We start from the raw sequence: 27,591 nt of genomic DNA on the forward strand, positions 1-27,591 counted from the left end.
CACCACAAGAAGTGGGAAAGTATAAGGGAGAATTTGTTGAAGAGGGCAAATGGGAAGAGTGCTATGCTTGTGCAGGTCTCATCTACAGATATATATTCATTAGTGGCAGGTGATAATTGCTTCGGATTGTTCTTGCTCTGTTTGTTCTTGAGTCATGAATCAGTATGTGAGAGTTGTGCCTGCTGCAGAGGATGGGACTCTCAGATCGAACCAGTTTAACGCAGGAATTGTTTGGGTTGGTTTATTGCCACGTTGATTTTTCATTCCTGGGTGGTAAGTTCCCATGAAAGCTCTGCTGTCTTCCCTTTGATTGAGCTAATCTTTCGTTATAAATTCTGCATCTCCCATCAGACCACACTGAGCTGGGAAGGTCTGCTACTGAGCCAACACACAGCATGGTCCACAGGAGGGCCACAAAGATGAGCGGAGGGCTGGAGCACCTCTCCTATGAGGAAAGGTTGAGGGAACTGGGCTTGTTTAGCTTAGAAAAGAGAAGATCCAGGGAGACCTCGCTGTGGCCTTGTGTGTACTTGAATGGAGCATGTTTATGAGGATGGATAGTGATAGGCCAAAGGGGAATGGTTTTAAACCGAGACGGGGAGGTTTAGGTTGGATGTCAGGAGGAAGTTTTTCATTCAAAGGGTGGTGAGGCACTGGCACAGGTTGCCCAAGGAGGCTGTGGATGCCCCATCCCTGCAGGCATTCAAGGCCAGGCTGGATGTGGCTCTGGGCAGCCTGGGCTGCTGGTTGATGACCTGCACACAGCAGGGGGCTGGAAGTGGATGAGCACTGTGCTCCTTTGCAACCCAGGCCATTCTTTGGTTTTGTGATTCTATGAGTGCTCTGCTGTGGTGCAGCCATCTCACGTTGCCCAGAAATGCGCCTGATGTCAGGGGAGGGGGGGAAGATGGTGCAGCTCTTTGGGGTATGGAGCTGCCTGAGGGTGAGTTTGTGTAGGGAAATGGGGAAATGCAAAAATGCAGGTGTTGCTTGGAGTTTGGGCCTCTTTATCCAGGGTCAAGAGGTTAATGGAAGCACAGCTCGAGTGAGGTCTTACCAAAAAAAGAGAAAAAGAAAGAAAGAAAGAAAAAAGGAATTAAATATTTACTGGGTGAAAGAAATGCCGATTGGCAGATTAAATACGCAGCCCCTTTGTTATCATTCCAATAATTCCAGAGCAAAAAAGTCAGGAGCCAAATGGGGAACCGAAGCTACGGTGCAAACCTCAGAGCTGTGCAAAGCAGGAGGGGACGTGTGCTGCCTGGGGCAGGGGGGGCAGCAGCCCTGAGAGCACTGCCATTGATTCTCCACATCCTTTTCCAGCTCAGGTGCCCTTTCTCCTCCCTGCTGTTGGATGTACTGAGGGCGTCAGGCTTGTGATGGGCTACGAGTTGAGGTAGAAGCTCTGTGCAGAGCTGGGATGGTTTGCACCAAGTCACAGCTGGGTCCCTTTGATGGCTTTTACAGGCTGCCGTGTGGGTTTGTGTTTTAATTTCCCTGACCCCCTGCCTGTAAATTGGAGATGAGAGCTGTGCCTTTTTGTCACCCATTTCTTGGATTAGGCTGTAAATTCTTTGGCACAGAAATCCATTTTCTTGATGTGCACACAGAGCACCCAGTCACACAAGGCTAGTGCTCTCCATGGGGCTTGTTAAGATATAAACTATTAGCAACAAACCTTTGTGTTAGCATGCAGAGACTGTTTGAGAGAGACAGACAAGCTTTGGATTTGGCTCCTGTACACACAGTAAGAAGTGGCTTTCTCCAGCCCTGATAACACTGCTGTGCAATGGGAGCTACCCAAGGTATGGCTGTGACCACTGTCTCATTTCACTGCAGGACTGAGTTTTGAAGAGTGACGTGGAAACAACGCTCCAGTTTCGATGGACCCTTGATGTTCTGATGGCAGAACAACTCTTTCTCCCTCGAAAGCAGCATAACCTGAGTCCTAAGGGGCAGTGACCGCTTGGAGGTACTTTGAATTGATGCCTGTGTGGCTCGTGCCCTCTCTGTTGAGGATGCAAATAGAGTGCTGGCATGCAGACCTCAAAAGGCAGATGTTTTTCTGCTAACACTTGAGCTGTTTGGGTCAGTGAGGCACTGGAGTGACACTACAACCCTCAGTAACAGAGGGCTTCATCTGACACCCCATTGCACTCCATAGCTTTTGTATGTTCTGCTTTCCCCTGGGACAAACTGTATTTTTACAGCCAGCTGAATGGCAGCTGATATAATCAGGAGCACTGGGAGCAACAATTCCTCAGGGCTGCAACTCACCTGGGCTGCCGTGTTTGTTCTTCCCAGGGAGTGAAGCCCTTAACAAAAGCATGGACCATTCCGTACGCATTGCTCAATAGGACAACTTCTGCTCTCAGTTTACAAGTCTGAAAACAAAGTATATACGATACCATCAAACTGCTTCATTCCAAAGCCTGCTGCTCCTTCAAACGTCAAGGCTGTAACCTTCAGACTCTGAGCTCTGAACCTTTGCATTCCTGGGGATGCTGGTTGGACCTCGCTGTGCTTCAGGGCAGTGGGTGAGCTCATACCTCAGTCCTGAGAGAAACCCAGCAGAGGAGGGATGATGCCACGTGAAGTTCTGCGTGCTGCTGAAAGCTCTTTCTTAGAAAACTTTATTCCCCTTGTAGTCTATTTCTGAATCGTAAATGTGCTCAGCTCACGTGTGCACGTTCTTCACACTTGAGGTCTCAGGGATTGGCCTTCTTTAATTAAATGAAGACGTGCTCAACTACTTGCTTGCAGGTGTGGGATCTTTAAACGTCACAAATTTCCAAATAAACCAGAAGAGTCAGGAAGGAAAAACAACAACAGATCTCAATACCTGTGAGCTGGTGATGAAGCACCGCCAGAGGCCTTTCTCTTGCTCCTGCTTTGACCCACTTCTCAGCCAGTTGCTCAACCTCTCAGGAGCAAATCTGCCAACCTTACTCTTCCTGCAGGACGAGAGGCCATTTCAGCGCGGGTCAACAACAGAGAGCTGTGATTTCAGGGTCAGAAAAAGGCAATGCTCCCCATAAAACATGCTGAGTCCCATCCCAGCTGCCTTCTGTCCAGGTGGAATGCAAGAGGAGTTGTCCCAGAAGCATCAGGCGGCGGCATTGGGATCCATCTTCACCAAGCCTTGAAGACATCAGGGATGGGGATGGAGGTGAGCTGCTCCCCACAAGTATGGCCAGATGGAGAAGGAGGAACTGTGCTGCACTGTGCTGTGAGCTCGGCCCTTCCTGGCCTCCTCTCCTTCCCACTTCTTATTTTCTGTTGTCAGCAGTTGGGTTTGTTTTGGCTTTCAGTGCCCACAGATTACGCAGAGCGCTCTGCATGCTTTGCTGCAGCCATTCGTGCTTTGGTCATTCCTGAAAAGTCTCCCAGTGGACAGATTTCCTGGAAAGCACAGGGCATGAGTGCACCTTGTTAATTTGCGTTAATTAACCGGTCAGGTTCTCATCTGCTGAGGTGATGCATGCTATAGCAAAAGCTCTGGAATAAACGACTTCACGTGGCCCTGGGGCCAGCAATGGTATTAGTGGAGATTGAGCTCTATTCCCCAAAACAGCAAAAGTCTCCACTCGTTTCACAGCTGATGCCCAAGAGAAGCTTCACACTGGAGGGAAGAGGCAACAAATGGTGCAAAAGATCATCTGCCCCAGCCAGGGAGGTGTGAGGTCCCATCCCTGGGCATCCTACCTGTGGTTGGCTGTGAGGTGGTGGTGGTGTTTTATGATATATGCAGTCAAAAGGTTGGTGTAGTTTCTGAGTATCCAGTGAGTGAACGACAGGGCAGGATTCAGTGCTGTGCTCTGAGCCTTTGCACCTCCCTTGCTGGGCTGCAATGCCCCATTTCTTCAGACAAGGCTTGAATTCTGACTAACTGAGCATCGACACGGCTGGCAAGCGAAACTGAAAGCAATGCTTTTCCCTTCATAAAAACACTGAGCCTCTCGGTTAATTTTATGAGCGTTTCTTCTTTTGTTTCAGATGTTGTCTCTCAGATGTTAGAAGGAACAAATTAGAATAATTGAGTCAGAATATTTTCACAATATTGAGATGTTTAGCTGGGAAAGTCCAGCTTTGCCTCACTGTAGCGACTCATAATTGGAACAGTATGATCCGATTTGTTTCATTTTTCTCTGATGTTATCAGATAAAACAGAAAATATTAGGCAAGTACTGGGGAACCTTAAGGACCTCCGGCACGGTGCAGGTTCGTGCCCTGTGCTGAGGCAGTGACTTCAAAAGGCTGAGAAAATTCATTCCATTCCAAGTGTAGGAAGTTCAGACTTCAGTCTGATTCCAGCAAATTTTTGTGCTTTTTCTGGTCAGGAGTTTTGGTGGAGATAAATGGGAAAATGGGGTGTTGGAAGGAGAGCCAAATTTTCACCTCTTGTCGCTGCTCGAGGTTTTGGCCAGGAGCAGGGAGGAAGACAGGCGTAGAAAACGTGATCTATGGCTGAGTGTTTCCCATAGCCTTCGTGTCTGCCATTGGCAGCCCTGTCCTGAAAGCTCTGAATTTATTCACCTGGCTTGGCACGCTGCTGGGCGATGCACTTAAACTCCAAGGGACCCAGGCTGTGTGCTGTAAGGGGATAAATGATTATAACAGTTTAATGTGTAATCCAACCCGCGCGGTATGAAAATTCGACCCTTCTGTAAACATAAAGGAGACTTAAAATTCTTTCTTTGGAAATCACCTGGCCTGCTCTAGTCTGCAGAGAAAAAAAAAAAGCAACAAAACCACAACGGACTCTTCATATTTGGTGTGTGATGTTTGGTTTTAGGTGCAGAAGTGGACATAATCCAACGAGGAATGAGGGCATCTGCGTGCTGGTTGAGGTCAGGTATTTGTATTGGACGTGGAACTCTACAGTGACCCAAATGCATGGAGTTTCGAAGAAAAAAACAAGAGTTTTAGTGAATGCAGATGTCATTTCCACTTGTGAGAGCATGTTTTGCCTTTTCTTGTGTTCTTGCCATGATGTCTGATGCACTGCAGAGCACAGGGAGACAGAAGGAGGAGAATCCCACAATTGGTGCTGCTCTGCTCCGTGTGAATCCTGCTGTTTTGGGTGAGGGTTCCTGAGGGCTGAGTTGCTCTCATGGCCAACGTTCAGCATGGATCTGTGCCTGGCTCAGAGCACGTGGAAGTGAAATAGTGCGGGATATAAGCTGTATAAGCAGTGAGTGCAAAACCGATGACTGGTGAGCGAATGAGAAATGATGGAGAGGATCAACTGGAAACTCAAGTGCAGCTGTGGGTATTTCATGAGAACCATGGGTACAGCGAGGGCTGGTTTCTGCACCTGCATTTCATGCAATAGAACATTGCACAGTGAGAACTTTGCTCGCTGGAAGAAAAGATAAGGCTGGAGGAGGGACTAAGGAAAGTCCCTCCGTTTCCAGGGAGCAGACAGCACTAATGAAACACGTTTTGTGCATCTGGAATGGAAGGAAGCATCCCATAATTCTGCACTCAGGATTACGTAGCACTGATGTTTAGACAGCTGTCAGCGCTGCGTCTTACATGGCAGCGTCTGGATTGAGCGTTTCTCCTTCGACCTGCCATCGGGTGCTGCTGGCGTGTTGCTCCCACGGCTCGTGCTGATGTGTTTGGACATCGCTGTGCTTCCAGATGTGCATTTTGACGAGGGTTGGATGAAGGGTGTGGGTGAGGGCCGGCAGGTGGCAGCTTCGCCCAGCGGATGGGTGACAGAGGGGACACAGCGTGTGCCACCGTCGGCTGTGGCAGCGGGATTCTCCTTTCTCACCCAAACACAGGTCCTGCAGGGTGCAGGAAGAATTCCAGCTGCCAATCCCAGAGCACCGTTTCGCTTTAGAGCAGACCCTGCTTGTTGCTCCAGTGGCAGCCACCGCAGAGACGTAGAATGGCTTGGGTTGGAAGGGGCCGCTCAGATCATAGAATCACAGGATGGTTTGAGTTGGAAGGGACCTTTAACATCACCTAGTGCCAGCCTGCTACAGGCTGATTCCAACCAGAAAGTGCCATTTCTTCTGTTCCTGCTGACCACAGTCGGCGTTCATCCTTCCCTCCCAGCGCAGAGCTGTCAGCAGTATGCATGTCTTCACGGCAGACAACGCTGCTTCCACTTTACCAAGCTTTTAATTCTGCCTTTTAGTCCAGGTGCTGTTTTGGTTGGGTGGTTTATCTTTGTTTTTTGAGTTTGTTTTTGGTTTTCCCATTCTTTCTGATCAGAAGCAGCACAGATTCTCCCTCTGAACCCCACAGTGCTGCTTTGCAAACTGACCCCCAGCGTGGCCTGACCAGGAACCAGAGCTGGGCATGTGTTTAGTTTTTTTTTTTCCTTCATGTGGATATAAAATCAGTTTGTAAAGCTTGCAGCCTCTCTTAAGCACGAGGGCCAAAGGAAGATGTAACCCATCTCCTTGTCTAAACTGGGTTCAGTGCTCACAGAGTGGGGTCAATGTTTCCAGCCCCAGCCATTCTATGATTCTATCCCAACGCCCATCGGTGTCTCTGGAGGCAGGTGACACAGCTCCATCTGTGCTTTGATGATGAGAACAGGCTGATAAATGCTGCTTTCAGTTAGTCGAGTGGAGACAGGCTTGAAAGGCCTTCTACGAAACCAGCAGCCATCAAAGAAGAGGGGGAAATTTTGCCAATGAATTATTAACTCGATTATTAAAGGTGTAATTAAGCCCTAATGGGAGCTCCCAAGGGAAACAGCGTAGCCAAAGGCTGAATAAGATGGAAAAAAATCCTGTTCAAAAGCCCAGTATGCAACTGAGCCAGCTGCCAATCTATGGGGGACCTGGATAGGAACCATCCTCCCCCCCTAGAAAACTTCTGCAGTTATTTTTCCTTAGACTTCCTAATGGCTCCCCTAAACCAGGCTGGCTCAATTTCCTTAGTGGCCAGCTGGGGTGGGATCTGCAGGCGGATTGCACCTTGCCTGGGCTTTCCCAGCTGTTCCAAGGAGGCCACAGAATAGCATGTGCTGAATGATGTGGTGGGAACTTCTGTGCAGGTTCACATCTTGCCATGATCCCTCTGCTCTCTGCAGCTCTCTGCCCACTCCTCTGCAGCTGAACACTGCAGGTTTCGGGCTGAGGATGCTGTGGAGCTGCTGAGTCCTGTTTCTCGATGGAACTCCAGGGCCAAATGTGCTCTCAGAGAGCTCTCAGTGTGGAGGTTTCCAGACAGGATCACACGCCGGCGGTTTGACTTTCCTTGTGACAATTTGGGCTCAAGTTTTTGCCTTGGTAACAGGGGCAGGGCTCAGGCTTGGAATGAACCAGCTAGAGGCAGCCCCACGGTGTGGTTTCTGGCACAGGGTCTGATCTGCAGTGGCAGAATATCTACCACCAGCAGCTGTGCAAGCCTGGGCCAACATCTCAATGGCAAAGGAGGAGGTGAAGCCTCTGGTTTGCTCTACTGAGTTTGGGCTCGTGGCTTGGTTGGATACAGCTTTTTGAGCCATTGGTAGCTGTGTTTGGGAGTTACTTGCACCGTGTGAGCCCAAAGCATGATGCCTTTGTAGGATTTGCAATCCAGTCAAATGAGAGGCTCTCAGAAAGCGAGTTTCATCTGAAATCCGTGTCAACAGTTAGGCAAATTTTGAGAACAGCTTTACAAATGGCGAGTATTGGTCATAAGAAGTATCACTGTTTTCACATTACACAAAGCCTTCCTTGTTCATCTGCAGAGCTTCAGTTTTGCTTCAGTGAGAGGAAAGTGAGGCTGTTAATTACATGTTCCTGTAAAGAAATGCTGTTGCAGGAGACTCAGAAAAGGGACCCAAGCCCTCACTGTAGCCTGTTTCTGGCTGTTATGCAGGACCACTGTGCTGGGACTCCAATGGAATGAGCCCTTCTGCTGCACTGCCTTCACAGCTGCACAAACCCCGTCCTTCCTCGCAGCCTCACCCTGCAGCTTCCAGAGCCAGTCATGCGACCCATGTGAGTAACATGCAACGATATTCTTGCTTGTACTTTTCCCTTGGTGAATCATTTGAGATCTTCAGATTTCTGCCCCTTTTCAGGTTGATTTTGGGGGGGTGAATCTGCGTGTACTTTCTCAGCAGATAGATCGGACGGGTGGTTTTCTTCATGTTGGTGCACAAACCCTGAAAGCCATCAAGACCCAGGGCTGGCGCTACTTACTGTAGGTGGGAAAGTTAAAAGGCGCCTTGCTCCTTCCCTTTTCTTGCTGCAAAGCGAGCATTTCTACATGCATCAGTGCACAGTGCCCATAGGACCATTGCTGCTCTTTGTCCTCTACCAAGAGGACAAACTCTGACCATAGTTGGCTTGCATCATACGAGCTCAGAGTGTTGGCTGCTGCTGTTCCCACTGCCTGACTCAGCGCCGGAAACTTTTCAGCTCAACGTGACTGCAACTCATCTGCAGACAAACACCTGAACGTGTGAGTGAGGAGCAGGAAGGGAGAGGCAGGGACAGGCGAGTGCTGTGCCTGCTGCAAGCAGCTTACAAGTCAAGCTCGGAGAAGTCTGTTAGCAAATTTGTGTTGGCTCGACTTCTAAATTAATTTTCAATATGATTCGTAGCCTTGAACTCAGAATGCTCTTGAGGACACTGGGGAATAGGGTCACCTGCATGCAGAGGTTCTGAGGGCTTTCATCCTCTGTGTCTGATGTTGGATGTGAGCAGTATGGGGCACTCAGCAGGACCACTGAGAAATGATTTCAGACTCAAAGAAGGGAGATTTAGAGCGGATGTAAGGAAGGTTTGGCAGTGAGGGCGGTGAGGCGCTGGCACAGGTTGCCCAGAGAGGCGGTGGTGCCCCGTCCCTGCAGACAGCCAAGGTCAGGCTGGACGGGGCTGTGAGCACTGCTGAGCTGTGGGTGTCCCTGTGCGCTGCACCTTTGAGGCTCCCTTCCAACCCAAACCATTCTACGATTTCTGAATGTGAAAAAATACATGCAGCAACCATGGGGTGGAAGTGGAATGTCCCGGGTTCAGATCCTCAGCTTGTGTGTGAGAGGTCATGAGGGTGACGGTGCTTTACACTGCCCAAGGGCTTAATGCTGCCAACTGTGTATGGAGGATGCCTCATTTGTTCCTTATTAAAACTGAGGTATGAATCAGAGCTCGTTTCAGAGGGCCAAGTGGGAGGTGTGGGGCTCACGTAGACAAATAAAAATATTACGGAACTTCTTCAAGTGCAGCTCATTGTGCTATAGCTGCTTTACTGTTATTTATAGCACTATTAAAAATGGGTGATGTTCATAGGATCGTTTGAGTTGGAAGGGACCCTCGAATATCACTTAGTCCAACTCCCTGGCAATGAACAGAGACACAGCAGCTCCATGGGGTGCTCAGAGGCTGTTGGAAGGATGCACTTACAGAGGGGGGGTGACATTGTGTATGGCTGTGCAGCACTCCCAAGGAAAACCAACCAAATGTATGAGTACTGACAGCAGGCTTCTGCAAAATAAGTGCACCTTTGTGTTTGTTTCTCTGGATCCGTGACACACGGAGATGTTGGAGCAGGCTGTAATTGGTAATGTTGTTGTAATTGGTAATGTTGGTGATGCTGACTGGGATCAGGACATCAGAAATCATGTCTGTCTTTTCTTTTAAGTCTTCCCACTGTGGGGCATGGAGTAAATTCTGGCATTTCCCAGAGAGTTTTGATGAGATTTAACACAGAATTCACCCCAGGTCTCTCTGGCCCTGCTTGGGTTGTTTGTGATCTCCCTCCTGCTGTGACTCACGCTGTCCTGGTAACCCTCAGAGTTTCTGCTGAAAATGGGAAACTTTCTTTTATTTTTCATTTTTGACTTTTTTGGGGGCTCATTGACTGAAGTCACCCTTTGCATTCCAAACACGGGTTTTGAGGGTTTGCAGGCGTTCTTTGCAGGAGCTCCCAGAGGTAGAGGTGCTCCCAGGCTGTGTGATACAACTTACACCAGTTTACTGGGATGGATCCTGGCCTCGTGCTCTGTGCACTTCTGTCCTGGATGGCCTTTCTGTATTCTCACATCCAATGTCATGCAATAGAACAAAGATGCGAGATAGAGAATTTGCAGTCTGAAATACCTACCCTGGTTCAAGCAGACGTTATTGCTTCCAGTGATACTCAGCTTCTCAATCTCTGCTCCCTCTCCTGATGGATGATGGAGGAAATTTCAGAAGGAACCTTGGCTTAAGTGTGGTTGTCTTTTAAACTCATTCAGAGCTATGAGATAGAGATCCTCTTATTAAGTTCATTATTGCATCCTCAAAGACAAATGTTTGTGCTTGCAGACCGCAGAGCTTTCTGAAATACCAGACTGCTGTTTGTGTATTCATACTTCTGACTTTGTATGGCAGGATTAAAGCACTAATATTGACACATGTTAAAAAATATATATATAAAAGGGTATCTGTCGACAGCATTAATCCTCTTTTTGGAAGAAAATTATTTATGAGCTCAACTGCTGTCCTGGGAGTGAGGCAATAATAAGGAGATAAGGGGAGGGAGTGCCTAATTCATAACCTGCAAGGTAAAGCTCGGGATCAGATAGTCAAACACAACTTACTCTTATGGAGGCATCCCCAGGCAACATCCCCATCCCTGCAGGCACTTGAGGCCAGGTGGGATGGGGCTCTGGGCAGCCTGAGCTGGGGGGGGGCAGCCCTGCCCACGGCCAGGAGATGGAAGTCTCCTCCAACCAAAGCCATTCTGTGATGATTCTATGATTCTATTTTGTTTGTACGCCCAGAACTGTGGCAGAACTGTGTTGTCTTTGAACCTTTTGGTCTGTGGACACGACTCAATGCGTAGCCACCAGGAAGAAGAGAAATCTCACCCAGATTTGGGGCAGAGATGCTAGCAGGGGTCTCACTGGCTCCAAGACATTGAGCTTATTGCTTTGGTGGTGAACTGGTCAAGGCAGGACTGGGAGGCATGGAAACGAACATGGTAAGTTTACTGACTGTGGGTATAAATGGAAATGGGTGATTGTCAGCCACCGAAGCACCACCACTTGTTTCATCTGTGGATATCCGTGCCCTTTTTTTGCAACTTCCTCATTTTAGATATTTGTCACCAGACTTTATCTGGTTTCACGTTCGTAAAGTCCCGATGCAAAGACCTTAGAAACAGCTGAATGCTGAGCAATTCCATGTCACCCTCGGCATTCCTAAGTACAACCACGGCGTGGTTTAATGTGAGATGCTGGATCTGGGTGTCAGCACAGCACCAGGCCGTGAGCCGCCTCTGCATGCCCTGGCAGCCTGCTGTGTACGAGCCTCAGGCAGCGCTTCTGCAGATGTACGCGGGGTGTGTTCTCACATTTAAAAATAGAGGGCCATTGGTGGCAGAGACCTGCTGGAGGCCTTCACTGGCCGTGCTGCTTCCAAGCAGCTTTGTGCTGGCAGAAGTCTGATGTTCCCAGAAGAAAACTGCAGCAGAGCACAGTTGTGGAGTCGCAGAACATCTCATGTTGGAAGAGACCTGTGAGGATCGCTGAGTCCTGATTGTGATCGCTGTTTTCTCATGCACTGACTCAAGCCAAATGCCCTTAGCTTCTACCATTGCTTCCTGATATTGCTTCCTGCACCGTGAGCTTGAAGTAAATCTGAATGCCTGACCAAAGCAGTGATAGTTGAAGACCATCATTTGTGAGGTAGAGGTTTTGCATTGCTAGAAAAATAGCAGTTTCATTCTACACGTTGAAGGGGTTTGTTTTTGTTTTTGTAATGAAATCCTGTAATTGCATTATTTTGGGGAGAAATCCAGTAGTTACTGTGCCAGAGATAGGAGAGTGCAGATATTCCTTCAGCACTGATGCAAATGGAATGGCACTGAAGGAGGTTCCAGCGTCGTCCTTCCGCTCATCCAGCAGCACAGGGCTGTGAGCTGGGCCCTCCCCTGTCCGTCTGCATGGTGTTAGCTCACAGCATGCCTGCTATTACTAAGCACTTTGACAGCAGAGAGGATATGGCAGCGTGCAGCTGGTAGTAAGAATGTATGCAGATATGCAAAGTGTGGCAGAACAATGCTGAGGAGGTGGGGGCCTATTGCTGAGAGCAGCAGCGTGGAGCTGCGTGGTCTCCTTTGTGTCATTGCTTGGTTTGGAGGTTGTTTCTTTGTGGGGTTTCTTGGGCAGAGCTCTTGTGTTCAAGAAACGTTCAGATGTGGCACTAACAGACATGGGTTGGGGGGTCATATTGGTGGTAGGTGGATGGTTGGGCTGGTTGGTCTTGGTGGTCTTTCCCAGCTTGGTGATTCTATGATTCTGTGATCTCTGTTCTGTCAGTCCGTCGGGGTTTTTTCTGTTTGCTTGTTGGTTTTGTTTCATGAAACACGTACCAATGTTACACTGCAAAATGGTTTGCAGTATGAACCCTCTCCCAAGACACATTGGGCATACTGGGAGGGCTGAAATCCCTTTGATATACTCGTGGCCAAAAACAAAGACCAGACCCCATCTTGTTCTTTTAATGGGGATGCCAAGTTGTGAAAGAGGACATATTCATGCAGTGGTATGAATAGGTCAGATACAACAGTGTTGTTATGATTAATGTTCAGAACGTACCTGAACTCCTACGGCAGTCTATCAGCCTTCCTTCATCTCTCTGCAAGGCTCTTTGGAAGGGCCAGCTCTTCCTTTGTAGGAAGTGCTGTATTTTGATAAAAACAAAACAGAAAAAGGAGAGGTTTCTTTTTTAAATGAAGGACGTCCTCGTTTAATGAGGCTTGAAGTGTTTACAGGTGTTTCCTCACCAGTTCAAATTTAGCGGCCCCAGGGAGTTGAGATTCTCACAAGGCATGGGCGAACACTCCAGTTTTGTGTTTTAAAAGCTGTGAGCATTTAAAGGGCCCCACAGACACGGAGCGTGTGTTGGTTTGGTCTGGTTGAGTGCCTGGAGCCCAGGATTGCAACAGGACGGTCACTGGACATGAGCTGAGGTCATCCACAGTGCCACAGATGGTCAACGCCTTGTTAAAAACCCCATTTGTTTTTCTGCTGTGTGACCCCATTTTTGCAAATCTCCATCAAAAGCCCCATGAAGGCAGGTTCCAGGCTCGCTGGTTTGTTTAAATGGATCTCGGTGATCTCACGCGCTGCTCGATGCTTAATATCTTCCAGAGCGCGTTTGGTCTTGGAGGAACTTTTTAGCGTCATGAAGAACAACACAGAGCAAGGGAAAATATAGAAGTAGTTGTGGTTGGAGGATGTGATGACATCACAGAGTTCAGCGGGAACACGGGGCTTTTAAAAAGCTGAAAGAAACATCCTGACACTCAGTGATCGCGTCCCCCGAAAGGGAGTCAAGCCCACGTTGGCTCTTAAAGAGCCCGACTGTCTTCAGCCAAGACACAAAAGGCTCCGTCCCACCACTCAACATGCACTGGCAAAAATGTAAGTGAGCTCCGGTTGCCTTTGTTTTCGTGTCTGATACAAGAGGTGTGATGGATAAGTGAGGGTTAGCACAGCATGGGAGAGATGCTCAGGAGAGACAAATGAGAACGTGATGCTGATTTTCCAGCAGGGATATCAAGACAGCATTGCTGCTTTGTTGGCATTCATCACTATGAATCAAGTGGAAGACTATGATTCATAAAAACAATAACAGGATGCAGGTATTATATCAAAGGTTACGGTGGTTTACATACCAGAGAATTTTCCTTTTTAAAAGTGAAACCTGTGAGAAAGCTTATTTCTGTGTCTTTTTTGATATGTACTTTTTTTTTCTACATCTAATAATAAAGATAAGGAGCGAAGGCAATACGGTTATGAGTTTACAGGAAATCAGTTTTCTTGTTTTCAAGGTAATTTCACTACTCTTGGCCCACCTTTGCTCAGATAATTTGCCGATCCCAATGCAGGTAGGTGTTTGCTCTGCTTCTGCAGCTCTTTCATTCTCACTGTGTGGATCTGTAGGCTGGATGGGGCCCTGGGCAGCCTGACCTGGTGGCTCATGGCAGAGGGCTGGGATGTGGTGGGCTTTGAGGTCCCGTAAGCCGTTCTGTGATGCTGTGACTGTGTTCATTTCTCCATCCTTAGCACTGCACAATGCCGTCCTTTAGCCTGGAATGATATAATGTGTCTGACTGGAAGAAGCTTCTTTCTTAATGTCTTACTTGACATGGAACTAAGACCAATCTTTTTCTCTCTGATGTTGCAGCCTGCAGGTTATACAGAGATGGGTTTACGATGCCCGCGTCTTTCTGAACTTACTAACATTTAATTCTCTTCTCCCTGCTAAGAGCTTCTGTTACTCTTTTCACTCAGGAACTTTGGAAGCTCAGATGTGTATCTGTGAAATTACATTGTGCAAACTTTAAGTCCTGAAGTAAGAAGCCCAGGCTGCTTACATTGTGGTGTTTCAGTTTGTGTGATGAGTAGTCAGCAGCAAGCGGGAGCTCTATGGTAACACACCTTGTTTCCGATGATCTCGTGCTGTTTTCAGAACCAGTAGGTATATGATGTGAAACATGCTGCAAGGGTCAGATGTTATCTTCCATCTGAGAAGCCTATCAATCTCCTTTTTATTATTACTTCTTTTTTTTTTTTTTTTTACTGCAATGACAAAGCAATACTAACAAGCTGTGTTGTAGGTAGAAGCAGACTGGCGACTGATAAGGTGTTTTCCCCATACGTTGTTTCTTTGACACATGCAATGCTTTCACAGGTAAGCAGGAATTGCAAGCCTGCAGCAGAGGAGATCAAAACACATGTTTCTAAGTCACCCATCTCCCCACTGGGAGATTCCAGCCAACACCATTTCTGCCCATCCCTGTGTCCTCCCCTGCCTCTGAGCTCCCAAGGACTGGACTCTCCCATCATGGCAATGCTCCCTGCTGTTCTGAAAGACAGCAACTGCCTGCATTTGGCTCCTCTTGCTGCAGATGGAGCAGCCAGGCTTCCCTCTGCCCCTGGGCTGGTCACTGGATCAGCCTGGCATTGTGTTAGTTGAGACATGGAAGGAGTTGAGAGCAGGTTGCTGCCTGGTTGCTGTTGGTGTCGGTTGTGTTATGGCATGGTTGGGGTTCCTCAGCCTCAGAGGCCTTTGGGTTTTTTGCTAAACCTAAATATAGGATCATTTTTTCAAAGATACGCTGTTATCCTGCTTCTTTCCTGTTGCACTGCAGCGATGAATCACTTTGGCTTCAGGTGTAGCCATGAGCAGTGCTCTGATGGCAGCTGGGGTGCATTTACCTTCTCTGTGCTGACTCTCCACACGTTGCTGAGCCTGGTGTTGGGTCTCAATGATTTCAGTGGAAGTCAGACTTTGTGATAGTTCTGTGAGTCCTCATTTAGTCCCACTGTCCTCTGCCACTGTGACCAGCTGTGGGCTCGTGTTTCCTGCACCATCTGGTTCAAAGCACCTGTGATGCACAAATGGATGTCCTTGTGCAAGTCACGAAGCCATTAGTAAGTCCAGCTCTGTGTGCTGTAAAGCTGCTGTACAGCAGCTTTCTGTGGGCTGTTGCTCTGTCCCACTCCTGGATCCATTCACTGCCTGTTGCCCTTTCGTGATGGTTCTCAAATTAGAAAGCAGCTTCAAGCACTATTCAGAGTTAGACTAACAGAACGGTTTGGGTTGGAAGGGAGCTGAAGGCCGCCTGGTGCCGCTCCCTGCAGCGCACAGGGACACCCACAGCTCAGCAGTGCTCACAGCCCCGTCCAGCCTGACCTTGGCTGTCTGCAGGGACGGGGCACCACCGCCTCTCTGGGCAACCTGTGCCAGCGCCTCACCGCCCTCACTGCCAAACCTTCTTCCTTACATCCAGTCTAATATTGGCTTTTCACAGCTATGTTTGCAATTGAGCTCAGGGCAGTGCCAGCTGGAATGCGAAGGTAGAGGCAGAAATCTTTGCTCCATCTGTACCTGGATGAAAGGAGGCTGCACAGAACTCCTGGCAGCGTCCTCCATCAGGATGCCTCAGCATGGATTTAAATGGTTTTTAGCAGAGTGGGAGGTTTCAAAAGGAATGGTATCATCCCCATATTCTGCCCTAGCCATGAAATAAACAAAACCAAAACAAGCGAAGATCAAAACAAACAAACTGAGAATCGAAGATGCGGTGATTTGAATAGGTGTCACCTCACCAGAGGGCATTTCTCGTGGGCACTTCTGAAGGGCAGTTTCCTGCTTCTGCAGAGGACCTTTCAGCAGAAAGCCCTACAGGAACAGGACAGCCCTCAGCCCTGCGGTGACCAGAGGCCCTCGTCCTCTGGGGATTCTCGCATGGCTGGAGATGCGCACTGTGCCGTGACGCTGCGGGAGCTTCTGTGCAGGAATGGGGCCCAGAGCTTCCGCTGAGCAAAAGGCACAGCCTGAAAGCATCCCCTCCCACGGCAGGAGCAAAGTGACTGTAGGGGCTTCCCAGCTTTTGGCAGGATTCTGCTGGATGGGAGCCGGCCGCTCAGCGGGATGGGAAATTTCTATTGCGCAGCACCTTCCCTCTTACGTGTCCGTATGCAGATAGCAACTCCATGTTGTATTTTGATGACAAAATGAGCATACTTCTCATGCAAATTACTTCTGTTATGAGAGGGCATGCGAGCAGGTTGCAATTCGGCAAGTGTTTCACATTGACGTGGTGTTTTTGGTGAGGTCAAAAAGCTTTGGACACAACTCCTACTCAAGTCCTGTGGGACCGGTGCAGGTAAGGCAGGATTCCCGTGCAACAGAGAGATGTGAATCTTCCCCTTTGCAAACCTCTTCCCAAATGCTTTTTAAGCCCCCGAAGCCTTTTCTGCCCTCAACAGATGTGGGCTCTGTACAGCCTTTCTGAAAGTATCAGATAATGAGACCGAGAGGTGAAACTGCAATATGTCGCATCTTGTGAGTCTTAATTTTGGTAAAACCCCACTGGGAAAGATGGATAGCACGAAAGTCGAGCCCATCCATGCTTTACGAAGCAGGTGTCGGGCTCTATGAATGACCACATCGGCAATTAAATGGAAGGCTTGCATTACTAAAATGGAAAGAGTATTCTGGGCTGGGAGGAATTGGGACATGCGGGTGAGACTTATGGTTAAGCCACTTTCTGTCTATCTCAGCTTCCCCTTTGTAGCAGGAGTTCTCTTATTCTGAAACAGATCATTTTTGGCAGCCCTCACCACCACACGGCCAATGCAGCCATCCCCCCATGCTGGAGCAGAGCACAGGTTCTGCACAGTGCTCCCATGGCTTCCACTCCTTTACATCTCCTGGAGGTGAGGAGGAGACCTTTCCTACAAGGGCGGTGTGCAGAAGCATGCAGGAAGGATGCAGGCAGGGCATGATGGCACATGGATCTGCCAGAACTCAAGGCTGCTTTGGTGCTTGGCCATCTTCCACTTGTAGACAAAAACGAAGGGACTGGGCATAATTGTGCAATAAAGTCCTGTGGCACTGATCTGTTTCACTCCGTTGGGCAGCTGTAGCGCTAAGCAACTGAGCAGAAAGAGGCCAAACACCTCACTGAGTTGTTGGTAAGCAAGTGAAATATTTAGTCTATTGATTTAATTACACTAAGGAGCCTCCCGAGTTCATTTCCTTATGCTGAGCAATGAACCATCGCTTGTCTCCTTTGCTCTTGCTCTGAGTTTCTCTGTTTATTGTACAGCAGATTCTCTGCCCAAGATGTTTGCTTAGCACTTTGCATTTAACTAAATCCTTATTGAGATACACACCCTCAGCGTGACAAGCAGTGTAGGAAATAACCTGCTCCGGTCCAGTTCTCTTACTCTCTTGTCTTATGAAAGAATGGCAACACCTCACAGGAGATTTGGGATGTGTCAGAAGCACGGAGTGACTTCTGGCCTCCAAATGGACACACCACGCCAACACCATGGCCTCTGGTCATCATTTCAAGTGGAGAGACTGCTATGAGATGACAAAGTTGGTAATGACCAAAGGCAATATGGGGAAATGCTACATTTGGAGTTTCTTCAAGGTTTATCCACACAAAAAATGCTGTGTGCTCTGTTTGTCAGCCAAAGAATGGTCTGTTGGTTGTGAGTCCCAGAGCCTACCAGCCAGCCCAACCTGTTGCTATCAACACAACTCCCTAAAATTTTGCTAGAAATAAGTCTGTCTGCTTTGATCGTGACTCGTTTCCAAGCAGCAACAGCTGCAAACCAATGCTACCAGATTGAATACTTCTAAAAAGCATTTTGAAGAATGCTGAGTCTGAATTGAATTCAAAATGCAGACAAATGTAATGCAACGTTCAGTCTCTTGCTTCAATATTCCTCAGTGGACATTGGTTTCTTAATGTAAAAAGATCTGAATTAGAGTCGAAGCATGCAAGCAATGTATCCAAAGCTACACCTTATTTTTCTCCCCTTTCTTTTGAACTTTTTATTCACCAAAGTTCACTGCACACCACAGTGGTGTCAGCAGCTGCTCTATGGAATTTTCAAGACCGAAGGCCAAATGTCAGTGGTTTGTTAACTAAAATGCAGTTTTTTCTTGTTATCCAAGAGGAACCGTTTGCTTTTTGGCGTTAATGTAAATAAGAAAAAGATTTCTGTTGTATTTCTTTTCAATTTTCTTCTCTTACATTGGAAGGAAAGAGCAAAATGTTTGCTCTGGTTGCACTGACTGGTTGATAGCTTATCAAAATAGAGCACGAGCACAGAGAAAGGGAACCTTGTGAAGCGTGTTGCTTGCTTCTCTGCAATCTCAGCAAGCTGAACGGCAGAGCAGCTTTCAGCCCAACACCTCTATGGGCTTTTTGCTGTTGTCTCTGATGCATAGCACTGCAGGGAGTGCTGTGTTTGGTACCGTTTGGTGCTCTCCATCCACTTGGAGAGATTGCTCCGAAGGGTTTGGGGTTCATGCCAGGCTTTTCTCAGCAATCAGCAAATGCAGCGAGTGATAACATTGATGAAAGGAGCTTGGTTTTGTGAGGCGGCCTGACCAAAGCGTTGCAATGAGCTCAAATAAGTTTGCACACAGAAACTATGGCCAATCCTACTGGCTGGGTCGAGTTCCCTCTCTTCTCTCTACGCTTCCAATGCTTTGTACAATGCTCCAGCTCCAGCAAACAGCTGCAAATTGGACCTAGTGCCCGGTAAGGAGGATGTATGGCTGTTGTGCTGTGCACGCTTGGGCACCAAACTACATGTGATGCTGTTCTTTATTTGTTTTGGGTTTGTTGGTGCATTGCAGCTCAGTGTAACAGTCTTGATTAAGCATGAGTTCAAGGTAGGCTTGATGGTTCATTAAGGCAACCCTGATAGAAGAGGCTGGAGAGCACTCAGTCCAGCTGCATTCTCACAAGGATGCTCAGTGGTCATCACTTCCCAAAATACTTGTAGAAGATCAAGTTATTTTGCTTTATGAGGAATTGCACGCTGAAGGCCAAGCTCAGTTTGCTCTCTTTTTTCTGTGCTGCTCAGACATGGTGCACACTTGAGCAGTGGAAAAGCAGCTGTGCTAGCATTATTTTTATTTCTGGAGGTCAGCTTGGGGGGAACCGAAATATGTCATGCAGACTTTGGTTTTATTTCTTATCTTTTTTTTTTTTCTTTTTTTTTTTGGTTACTCTGCTTACACCGGAAACTGTGAATAGGTATATTTGTCAGCTTTTACAGTAAATTTCTTCTCTCCCATCCCCCAAACCTGGAGCCAGAAACCGCCATCCTTCCCCACCCAGCCCTGCAGGGAGGAGCTGTGAGGCAGTGTGGACAGGGCTTTGCCAGGGGGGCGTTCTGCCCCTCGTGCACCCTACAGCATGCTGGCTTTGGCAGAGCCAATGGTTTTGCTCGCCATGAACAGCAGCAACACCCAGTTGTGAGACATTCTTGGTAAGGTAGCAATGCGTCGCTTCCATATCAATGTCATGCAAGAGCAAGAAGCACCTTTGGGATGGGTTTCATTTCAGACCTGTCCTGTATTCAGTTTTCAGAGTTATCAGTGCAGCCCGCAGCACAGTGCTGTGTGGCACTGCCTTTAATTAGCGTTCAGAGAAATTAATGCCAATTAACATTGTAAAAGCAGAGCTGTATTAAACAAAGTGACTTTCATTCCCTGTGCTGACTGCATCTCCAAAGCCACAGGAGCTATGAGAATGCAGGCAACCTGCTTTGAAGTTCCACAAGGAATGGTCAGAGAGGGCAAGTGCGCATTAGGCAAAGGCTGAGAAATCAGCTCTGCTTCAGCTATTGCTCCAAAGCATGGAATTTTCCCTATATGCATAAGGGTAACAAACAAAGAGAGCAGTTCCACGCATAACTGTGGTGTTATCTGCTGCCAGAAGTATTTATAATGGCCTCTGAAGATTTTGTGATTAAATGGTATGTGGTGGGGCTGAAAGAGCAAACTGGTGGTATTGCAAAGCTGAGGGAAAGTAAGGATTTCGTTTTTAAAAGGAGTCCAAGCAGAAAAGTTAATGCTGTCAAACATTTTTGAGGTTCTCCTGTAATTTTAGACTCGGTTTTTCATTTTGTTCTGCAGTGCAAAGCACAGATCGTAAATCTGAATCAACGCTTCCTACTGGGATGGTGCTTTTCATGGATGATTTGAGCTGGATATCCAGCTGGGCTTCTTCATAAAGCCAACTGCAATCCTCAGAAATGGAAACTTACCAACTGACATGCTTACAGACCGAAGGGCAGCAGCAAGTCTTGCTATCAGTGCTTCTGAAAACACAGGGCCTTCCTGAGCTTTGCTATCCCGTGGTCTCCTGCTCTAAACTGCCTCCAGTGACACTGTGTGTAACGTTGGGTGATAATATCTGCTGATGAAGAATGGTGTTTGCTCTGCACTCCTTGTCTCATCATTTACCTTGCTGAGCCCTCCCTGCCTGCTCCAAAAGCCCTGGGGCACACGTGTCCAATGAGAGATGGCTGCAATGGCTGTCCAAGTGGGGATGCTCTTCACGTTTGGTACTGTTTGCTTTTGAATAACATGTTTAAACCATAGCATATTTCTCCCAAATCTCTCATCACCCAGCCTGCAGGTTCACTCGGACCCGTTTGCCCTCCAGGTTTTGTAAATCACTGCACTGCACACCTGTGGCACAGGAGCAACAGGAAGCAGACAGACCAAAGGGAAAGTGCATCATGTAGGAGTGTTCTGCAGGAAAACGGGGGCAAGAAAAGACAATAAACACCACCTGTCTGTTTGTTTCTTTTTCTTTTTTACAGCTTCTGCTTCAGAACAACAGCCACAGCCTCGCCCCTACCAAGGGGTCCGCGTCAAAGAGCCAGTGAAGGAGCTATTGAAAAGGAAACGGGGAAATGTTCATAATGCCACTGCAGCAGCAGCCACAACGGTAGGAGGAAGAAAGAAATGCAGGAGCAAAGCTTGGTTGGGTGGCTGGGAGGCCCTGGCACCGCTTTGTGCAATGAGAGAAATCTTTGTATCACCAGAGTGTTCAGAGATAGCGGAACCTCTCGTTACCTGGAGATACTATGAAATATGTTTTAAATGCAATATATAAGTTAGATGTAAATGAAGACCATGTTTTGAGCAACCTGGGAGTTGTCCCTGCCTATAGCAATTGGGTTGGAAGTATGTGATCTTAAAGGTCCCTTCCAACCCAATGCCTTCTATGGAATAAATATGTTTGCACCTTTACAGTTCTGGGCAGCTTCAGCCGCCATTGATTTGGCTGAATGGAGACAGGGAGCTGCTTATGGTATTAATCCTTGGATATTTTTCTTCTCTTTTCTAGGTCGTTTTGCCCCACCAGCCCCTCCCTTCCTACACACCAATGGGTAATACTTCCTTGATTTTCTACCTGTTTCTCAGCCCCGCTGCAGAGAAAGCCACACAGAACTGAGCTGTGATCCCCTCCTGTCTTCCAGGCCAGCCGTGTATCGACGTGGATGCTGCTGCCCCTCCACTGCCCAGCACAGAGGAAGGAGCACTGTGTTCCAGCTGGCTCTCCCAGCCCTCTCCCTCATCCCTGCAGCCTCTGACTCAGTGGACCACTTACCCCGACTACGTGTCCCACGAAGCAGCCAGCTGTCCTTACACTGCAGACATGTACATCCAGCCTATGTGTCCCAGTTACACGTTGGTTGGGCCTTCGTCTGTACTGACTTATGCTTCTCAGCCACTGATCACCAATTTCGCAGTAAGTCGAAGGCACCTGGGTATAAATGATGGCAAATTCCCCACCTTCCAAAAAGCGTCAATGGGGAGTGCAGGATGGAACTCATATGATTTAATTATTGTCATGCAGCTCATTCTTGCATGTATTCTCATAGTGTAGCCCCTTCTTGGGCATTGGAGAGCTCTGAAGTTGCTTTGAAATTGGAGACTCCTCTGCCAGCTCTGCCAGCTCTCCACACTCCTTTAGCACTTTTCATGTTGCTGATACAGCCTGTTCTTGCTGCTGTCCTGAGAAATGAGTCATCTGCCACCATGTCAGCAACAGGGCTGCCATTGCCTTGAGTTTGTTTGGCTCTGTGGACGTTATTTATTGTCAGGGAGTATTGTTTGCAGCTCAGGAATGTTAATGGAGAGTGTTCAGCTTACTGTTGTCATCGGTTCCAGCTGGAGTAGGGGTTCTTCATCTTGGATTTGCAGTAGCTGAGAAAGCTGTAGTTCTGAGTGGATTTACTCTATGGCTCATAAACACTATTGTCAAATCAAGTACTTAGGATCATAGAATGGCTCAGGTTGGAACTCAGAGATCACCCAGTTCCAACCCTCTGCCACAGGCAGGGCTGCCACCCATTGGTTCAGGCTGCCCAGGGCCCCATCCCACCTGGCCCTGAGTGCCTTCAGGGATGGGAGGGAAGCTGTCCCTCCAGAGGTCTGTCCAGTCGTCATGGGATTCTTCACTATTTAATTCCAAATATTTGGAAAAAAAACAAAACAAACCAAAACAAAAACAAACAGAAGTGAAGGGAATTCTGGGAAACACCCACTGGACATGCCAGGAAAATGGCTTGGTAAAAAAATGCTGCCAAAGAAGGCAGCATTCAGCGCAGAGCGAAGCTGTCTCGTGGCCTTGCAGCGAGGGTGGGACTGGGAACAGAAAGCTGAAGGGAACTCGTCATGAGCACAAGCTACTGCCCGCGAGCACCTGGGACACCCACAGCCACTGCTCTCATGGGAGCCAGCGTGGGAAAACTGTCACCTTGGGTGTAAAGCTTCCCCAGAGAGACAGGAAAAGGGATGTTCAAAGTGAGACTGAGCATCCTTCCCCTCGTTTCCCGTCCTCCCCGCGCCCCACCCTATGGCCAATGGTTTTATTCTGTCCAATGTCTCTCCTTCCCACCAGCCCCGAAGCAGCACCCCGGCCGTGGTGCCCCAGCTGGAGGTGACGGAGCAGCAGCCACCCATCACCTACTTCCCGTGGGCTCAGCCCCTCTCAGCACTGCCAGCCCCCACCCTGCAGTACCAGCCGGCCTCTTCCACGCTCCCCACGCCGCAATTTGTGCCCCTGCCCATCTCCATCCCTGAGCCAGCCCCGCAGGAGCTGGAGGACGCCCGCAGGGTCATCGGCACACTGCCCCTAGAGAAGCTGCTGCTGGAAGATGAAGACAATGATACGTATGTGTTAAACCACGCTCTCTCTGTTGAAGGGCTTTAAGCTGCACGTCTTGGGTCCGGTCCTCGTATACTCAATGCTCCACCACGAGCACTGAGTACAGAGGAAACCCGGCCCAGAGTTGACTTGGGGTTTTATTGTCCGCCTCCAGCACACCGTGGCTGAGTGCTGAGTGAAACTTGCTTTGTCCTGGGGCCCAGCACCCAATGTCTGTGCTGTTACAGCCTCAGCACGAGGTGACTTTCATCTCACAGCCTGAAATGGACAAACCGTAGTGTAGCCGTGGCCAACTGCAGTGTTGGGTGAGGGTGCCCTCGCCTCTAAGTGTTGGCAAGACCTTTCCAGTAGGACTGCTTTCTAGAGCTAATGCCTTGTGTATGTCTTTGCTCTGTCTGTAGAGCTGTTTATGCCGCTAGAAAATGTTTGGGGGCCTGCATTGGTACTTTTCAAAATTGAACCACCCCTTTGGAAAACAAGAAGATGTAGAAGGTCCATTTGTTCTGCTGGTGCAAATGGGTGCATCAGTCCAAAGATGAAAAGTCGATACAGTTGAACTACATGACAGTGCAGTAGGGTTTCCCTGTGCGCAGAGCAATGCAAAGTGGCCTGGGTGAAACCTCTGATTTCACGTGAAGGTGAAACTCAAAGCTCTCACCTTCTCTGTCCCTGTAAGACAGATGTGTAGGCATTGAAGGACAGTGCTTTGCAGTCGTGATCTTTCATCTACAGAGTGCTTTTTGGACTCTGAATTTTCATCTCGGAGATGGGGGGCTGATTCTGTGGCTGGCTGGTAATGCTGCGTGTTCTACCAATGGACAGATCCTGGTCCCACTGACGCCACCGAGAGTTTTGCCTGAGTCAGGATTGCACAGCATGGCCCCATATCAGCAAATCGTTGAGAAGACAGGGTCTTCCAAAACCTGGACTTCAGCCTAACAAGAAATTTGTGACATTACTATTAGCTGGCAATACTTTCATTTCTTCTGCAGCATTTGAGTACGAAGTTGTCGGTGTGCTGAGCCAGGGAACCTTAGTGACCTCTCTTGTGCCTTACTGTTATGGAAAGTTCCTCTGCGTTGTAGTTTCCCAAGCTCACAGGTGCACACATTCTCTCTTATGGCTTTCTGGTTTTCTTTCCCAGACAACGAGTAGCTTTACCTTTTCCTCTGATGCCGCTGTAAATCTTGTTGTTGATGTTCAGGAGTGCCATGCCACAGACATACTTGCAGATGTACCCCCTTCTGATTTTTGTTTATCGTTTCCTTAAAAAAACCTGGGGGCTCTTGTCTGGTGAACACAATTTCTCTGGGTTTTTCTGCTTTCTGAAGCCCAGGATCCTTAGCTGAATTCAGTACTTGTGAGATTATGCAAAGTAATTTATTGCACTGCTGACTGCCTGGTGCCCAGCACTCCAGTTGCCACCCAGGCAATATTTCAAGTAATGTTTTATGCCTGAGTGAGGTTTGCAAGATCAGAGCAAAAGTCTTGAGGACTTTCAAAGCGTATTTCATTGTTTAATATTCACAAATCTAGAAACACGAGCAACAGATCATGTAAGTGATCATAAATCACTTGAAAATAGCAGAAGTCCAGGCGCACCGAAATTAGTGGCTTACATTTGCAGAAAAACCCAGCAAAGAAATTAATTAGAAGGAGTTTGGTTCACTGCTGCTTACTCCAGTTTTATGAGTACAGAATCATTCGGTAAAACTGGGATAACAGGTGTGAGAACCAAACCTGTGGTTGCTAAGATTGCATTTTAATTCCTTTCACTTCAATGTATGTAAATTCTGTGTGTGGATACCAAAGATGAACTACTTCAGAATTTCTTTCTGGGTTGTTCTGGTTAGAAAAAAAAAAAACAAATTATTCTCCAATAAAGATCTACAGTAACTTCCATACGCCTGGAGTGTTTTATTTCCTATGCAGAAGTATAACCCAGCGCTGGGTTAGCAGTCAGCCCATGAGTACAGCCCAGAGCCCAAGGAGCTGTTGGGCTTTCTGCTAGTTTAGCACGTTGAGGCAGGCTAAAGAGGATCTCTGTGGTCCAAATGTGGGCTGGGAGCACTGCTTGCACTGCACTGCTGCTGTTTGGGTGTTGGTTTGATCACAGTTACCTGCTATTGGTAACCATGTAGATGCATGGTGTGCACTCACAGCTCATGCTGAGCTTGACTGCAAACCAGACCAGCCGTGAAGTTGCATTTCTACTTCCTAAAATTGCAAGCTGTGGCTCTGGGGTACAAAATCACCTGGGGGAAGAAGTGACTGCCCGCTGGTTTATATGACTAAGAAGTGTTGAACGTTGCTGTCTGGAGAGGAGCAAATTGGGCTGCTAGGGTTCCTTGTGCCAAGGTTTTATGCTACCATGGCACGCAGGGCTGTGTGACCCCAAACCAGTGGGAGCCCCAACGCTGAGTTTGTGGGGGACTTTGGTACATCGTGGCACAAGTGTCAAGCTCACCCGAGGGAAAGTGCTGATGTGGAAAGGAGCCAGCAGGGCAAAACCCAGGGTGCTGAGGGATTGGGAAAGCAGCAGTTTTATTGAGGTAGGAAACCCAGTTCCTGGAAATGGGGTTATCTGAACCTCAAGCCCTTGGGGTTATGGCATAGTTTGGGGGAACTCTGGGTATAAAACCCCCAAAGCAGCGCTGTTACCCTGTAAAACTGTTTGCTTCCAGGGTGATCCATGGCCAAGCAGTGATCGATGTCTTTATTTACTGTCTTAGAATTCTACATATTTATGCAGCTAAAGGTATGAGGGCGTTTACGTTGGCAGCTGCAGAGCGCATGAAGGAGCTGCGGAGACTCGATGCCAAGGAACACAGAGGAAAGGTAATGCTGAGCACCTCCTGCAAACAGCAGCATTTGGGATGGCACAGGCTGCGTGGCCGAGAGCGACCGATGCTGTGAAAATCCCCTTCAGCCTCCCTGTTACTGCAGGAGTAGCTCTGAGCAGTTGCTATGCCTTGCTCTGGCGCTCTGAAAGCGCTGCACTTGATTTGCCATCTGAATTAGGGCAGGAGAGCTCAGCAGGAGCTGGAAGTGCCCCTCACTCACGGTGCCACGGGTTCTAAACCTGCCTGTGATCTCCCCTCGGTTTGTGCACCACAACCCTTGGCCTTCTAGATCCCATCCGACCCAGCCTGCTCTCCCTTTCTTTTTTTATGATCACATCTCCTTCCAGACTCTCAGGGCTCTCTGCTGTGCTGCCATTCCAGACCCCGCTCCTGGTGGCCGTCACTGCCCGGCAGCCAGCGATCGTCCACGATTTGATCCAGGCAGGAGCAGATGTCAATGCTGTAGACAACAAAGGGCAGTCAGCTCTGCACCTTGCTGCAACGTATGGGTATGCCCAGGTTCTCCAGGTAGGAAAAGCTTTCATGGTTTAATTGCTAGCAATGTAAGCCTGTGTTTTTGTCTCATTATCGCCGTCTTTAAAGAACTTTCAGAAGGGAAGATGTCTGTAAGCAATTAAGATTTTAAGAGGAGAAAAAAGTGTATCTTTCCATTCATGTTAGGATCTTCCCAGGGTTTTTTTTTTCCTAATTTAGGATTTGCAGCCAACACCATCACAGAAGGAATCTCCTCAGCTTATCTGTAGGGGAGAATAAATTCTTCCTGCTGAGCTGATGGCGGGCTGGATGAGGTGGGCTCACTTGGGTTGAACAAGACTGCAGGGTGTTGGACAAACCCAAAGCTATGGGATATACAGCTCCAGCAGCCATCAGTTCTGCTTGGCACACGTCCTGGGAGGGCCAGCAGCAATGGTTAATGTATAACGCGGGCAGTTCTTTGGAAAGCAGGTGTTTCATTTAAAGCACCGTGCATTCAGATAATTCCATCAGTGCCAACTGGAGTGGTGGAAATGAATCTGTTTTATTCTTCTCAGTGTTTATTTTTTAAACATAAAAAGAGGAATCAGAGGGAGCAAGGAATAGTGCACGAGGGTTTGCTCCTTGCCTGGGTCACAGGCATGACATGCAACAGCATTTTTTGGCTTTGTTCTTCTTCTTAGCACCTGAGACGTCTAATCTCTACACATCAGCTCAAAGCCTCTTGTCAGTGTTTGCTTTGGGTATATTTTATTCTTGTTATGATAAGAGAGCACAAGCCCTAACGTTTCTGAGTAATCCT

General features: G+C 48.1%; 1 protein-coding gene across 3 annotated transcripts; it reads left to right on the forward strand.

Annotated features, from left to right (window-relative positions):
- The first annotated feature begins 954 nt into the window (after nt 1-954).
- Nucleotides 955-27,588, forward strand: POU2AF1 (POU class 2 homeobox associating factor 1). 3 transcript variants are annotated; one of them, XM_052697291.1, is made up of 8 exons: nt 955-4,850; nt 7,831-7,952; nt 21,095-21,222; nt 21,625-21,667; nt 21,758-22,029; nt 23,185-23,456; nt 26,184-26,289; nt 26,676-27,588. In XM_052697291.1, the coding sequence occupies exons 1-8, from the start codon at nt 4,825-4,827 to the stop codon at nt 26,844-26,846; spliced, it is 1,140 nt and encodes a 379-aa protein (XP_052553251.1). In that variant the 5' UTR covers nt 955-4,824; the 3' UTR covers nt 26,847-27,588. The 3 variants fall into 3 exon arrangements, with proteins under 3 accessions (XP_052553251.1, XP_052553252.1, XP_052553254.1); XM_052697294.1 differs by lacking the exons at nt 26,184-26,289; nt 26,676-27,588 and adding an exon at nt 13,094-13,366 and having other exon boundaries at nt 959-3,169; nt 23,185-25,355; XM_052697292.1 differs by lacking the exons at nt 26,184-26,289; nt 26,676-27,588 and having other exon boundaries at nt 23,185-25,355.
- Nucleotides 27,589-27,591: the final 3 nt, after the last annotated feature.

The sequence above is a fragment of the Tympanuchus pallidicinctus genome, unplaced genomic scaffold (assembly GCF_026119805.1).
Source record: "Tympanuchus pallidicinctus isolate F22 unplaced genomic scaffold, pur_lepc_1.0 scaffold30, whole genome shotgun sequence".
Classification (NCBI taxonomy): domain Eukaryota; kingdom Metazoa; phylum Chordata; class Aves; order Galliformes; family Phasianidae; genus Tympanuchus; species Tympanuchus pallidicinctus.

Bases quoted from the DNA above. Each gene is read 5' to 3' on its own strand.
- POU2AF1 (XM_052697291.1), top strand. From the start codon at position 4,825: ATGAGGGCATCTGCGTGCTGGTTGAG. The intron at 21,223-21,624 runs GTAGGAGGAAGA...TCTCTTTTCTAG, and splicing joins CTGCAGCAGCAGCCACAACG to GTCGTTTTGCCCCACCAGCC. The intron at 21,668-21,757 runs GTAATACTTCCT...CCTGTCTTCCAG, and splicing joins CCCTTCCTACACACCAATGG to GCCAGCCGTGTATCGACGTG.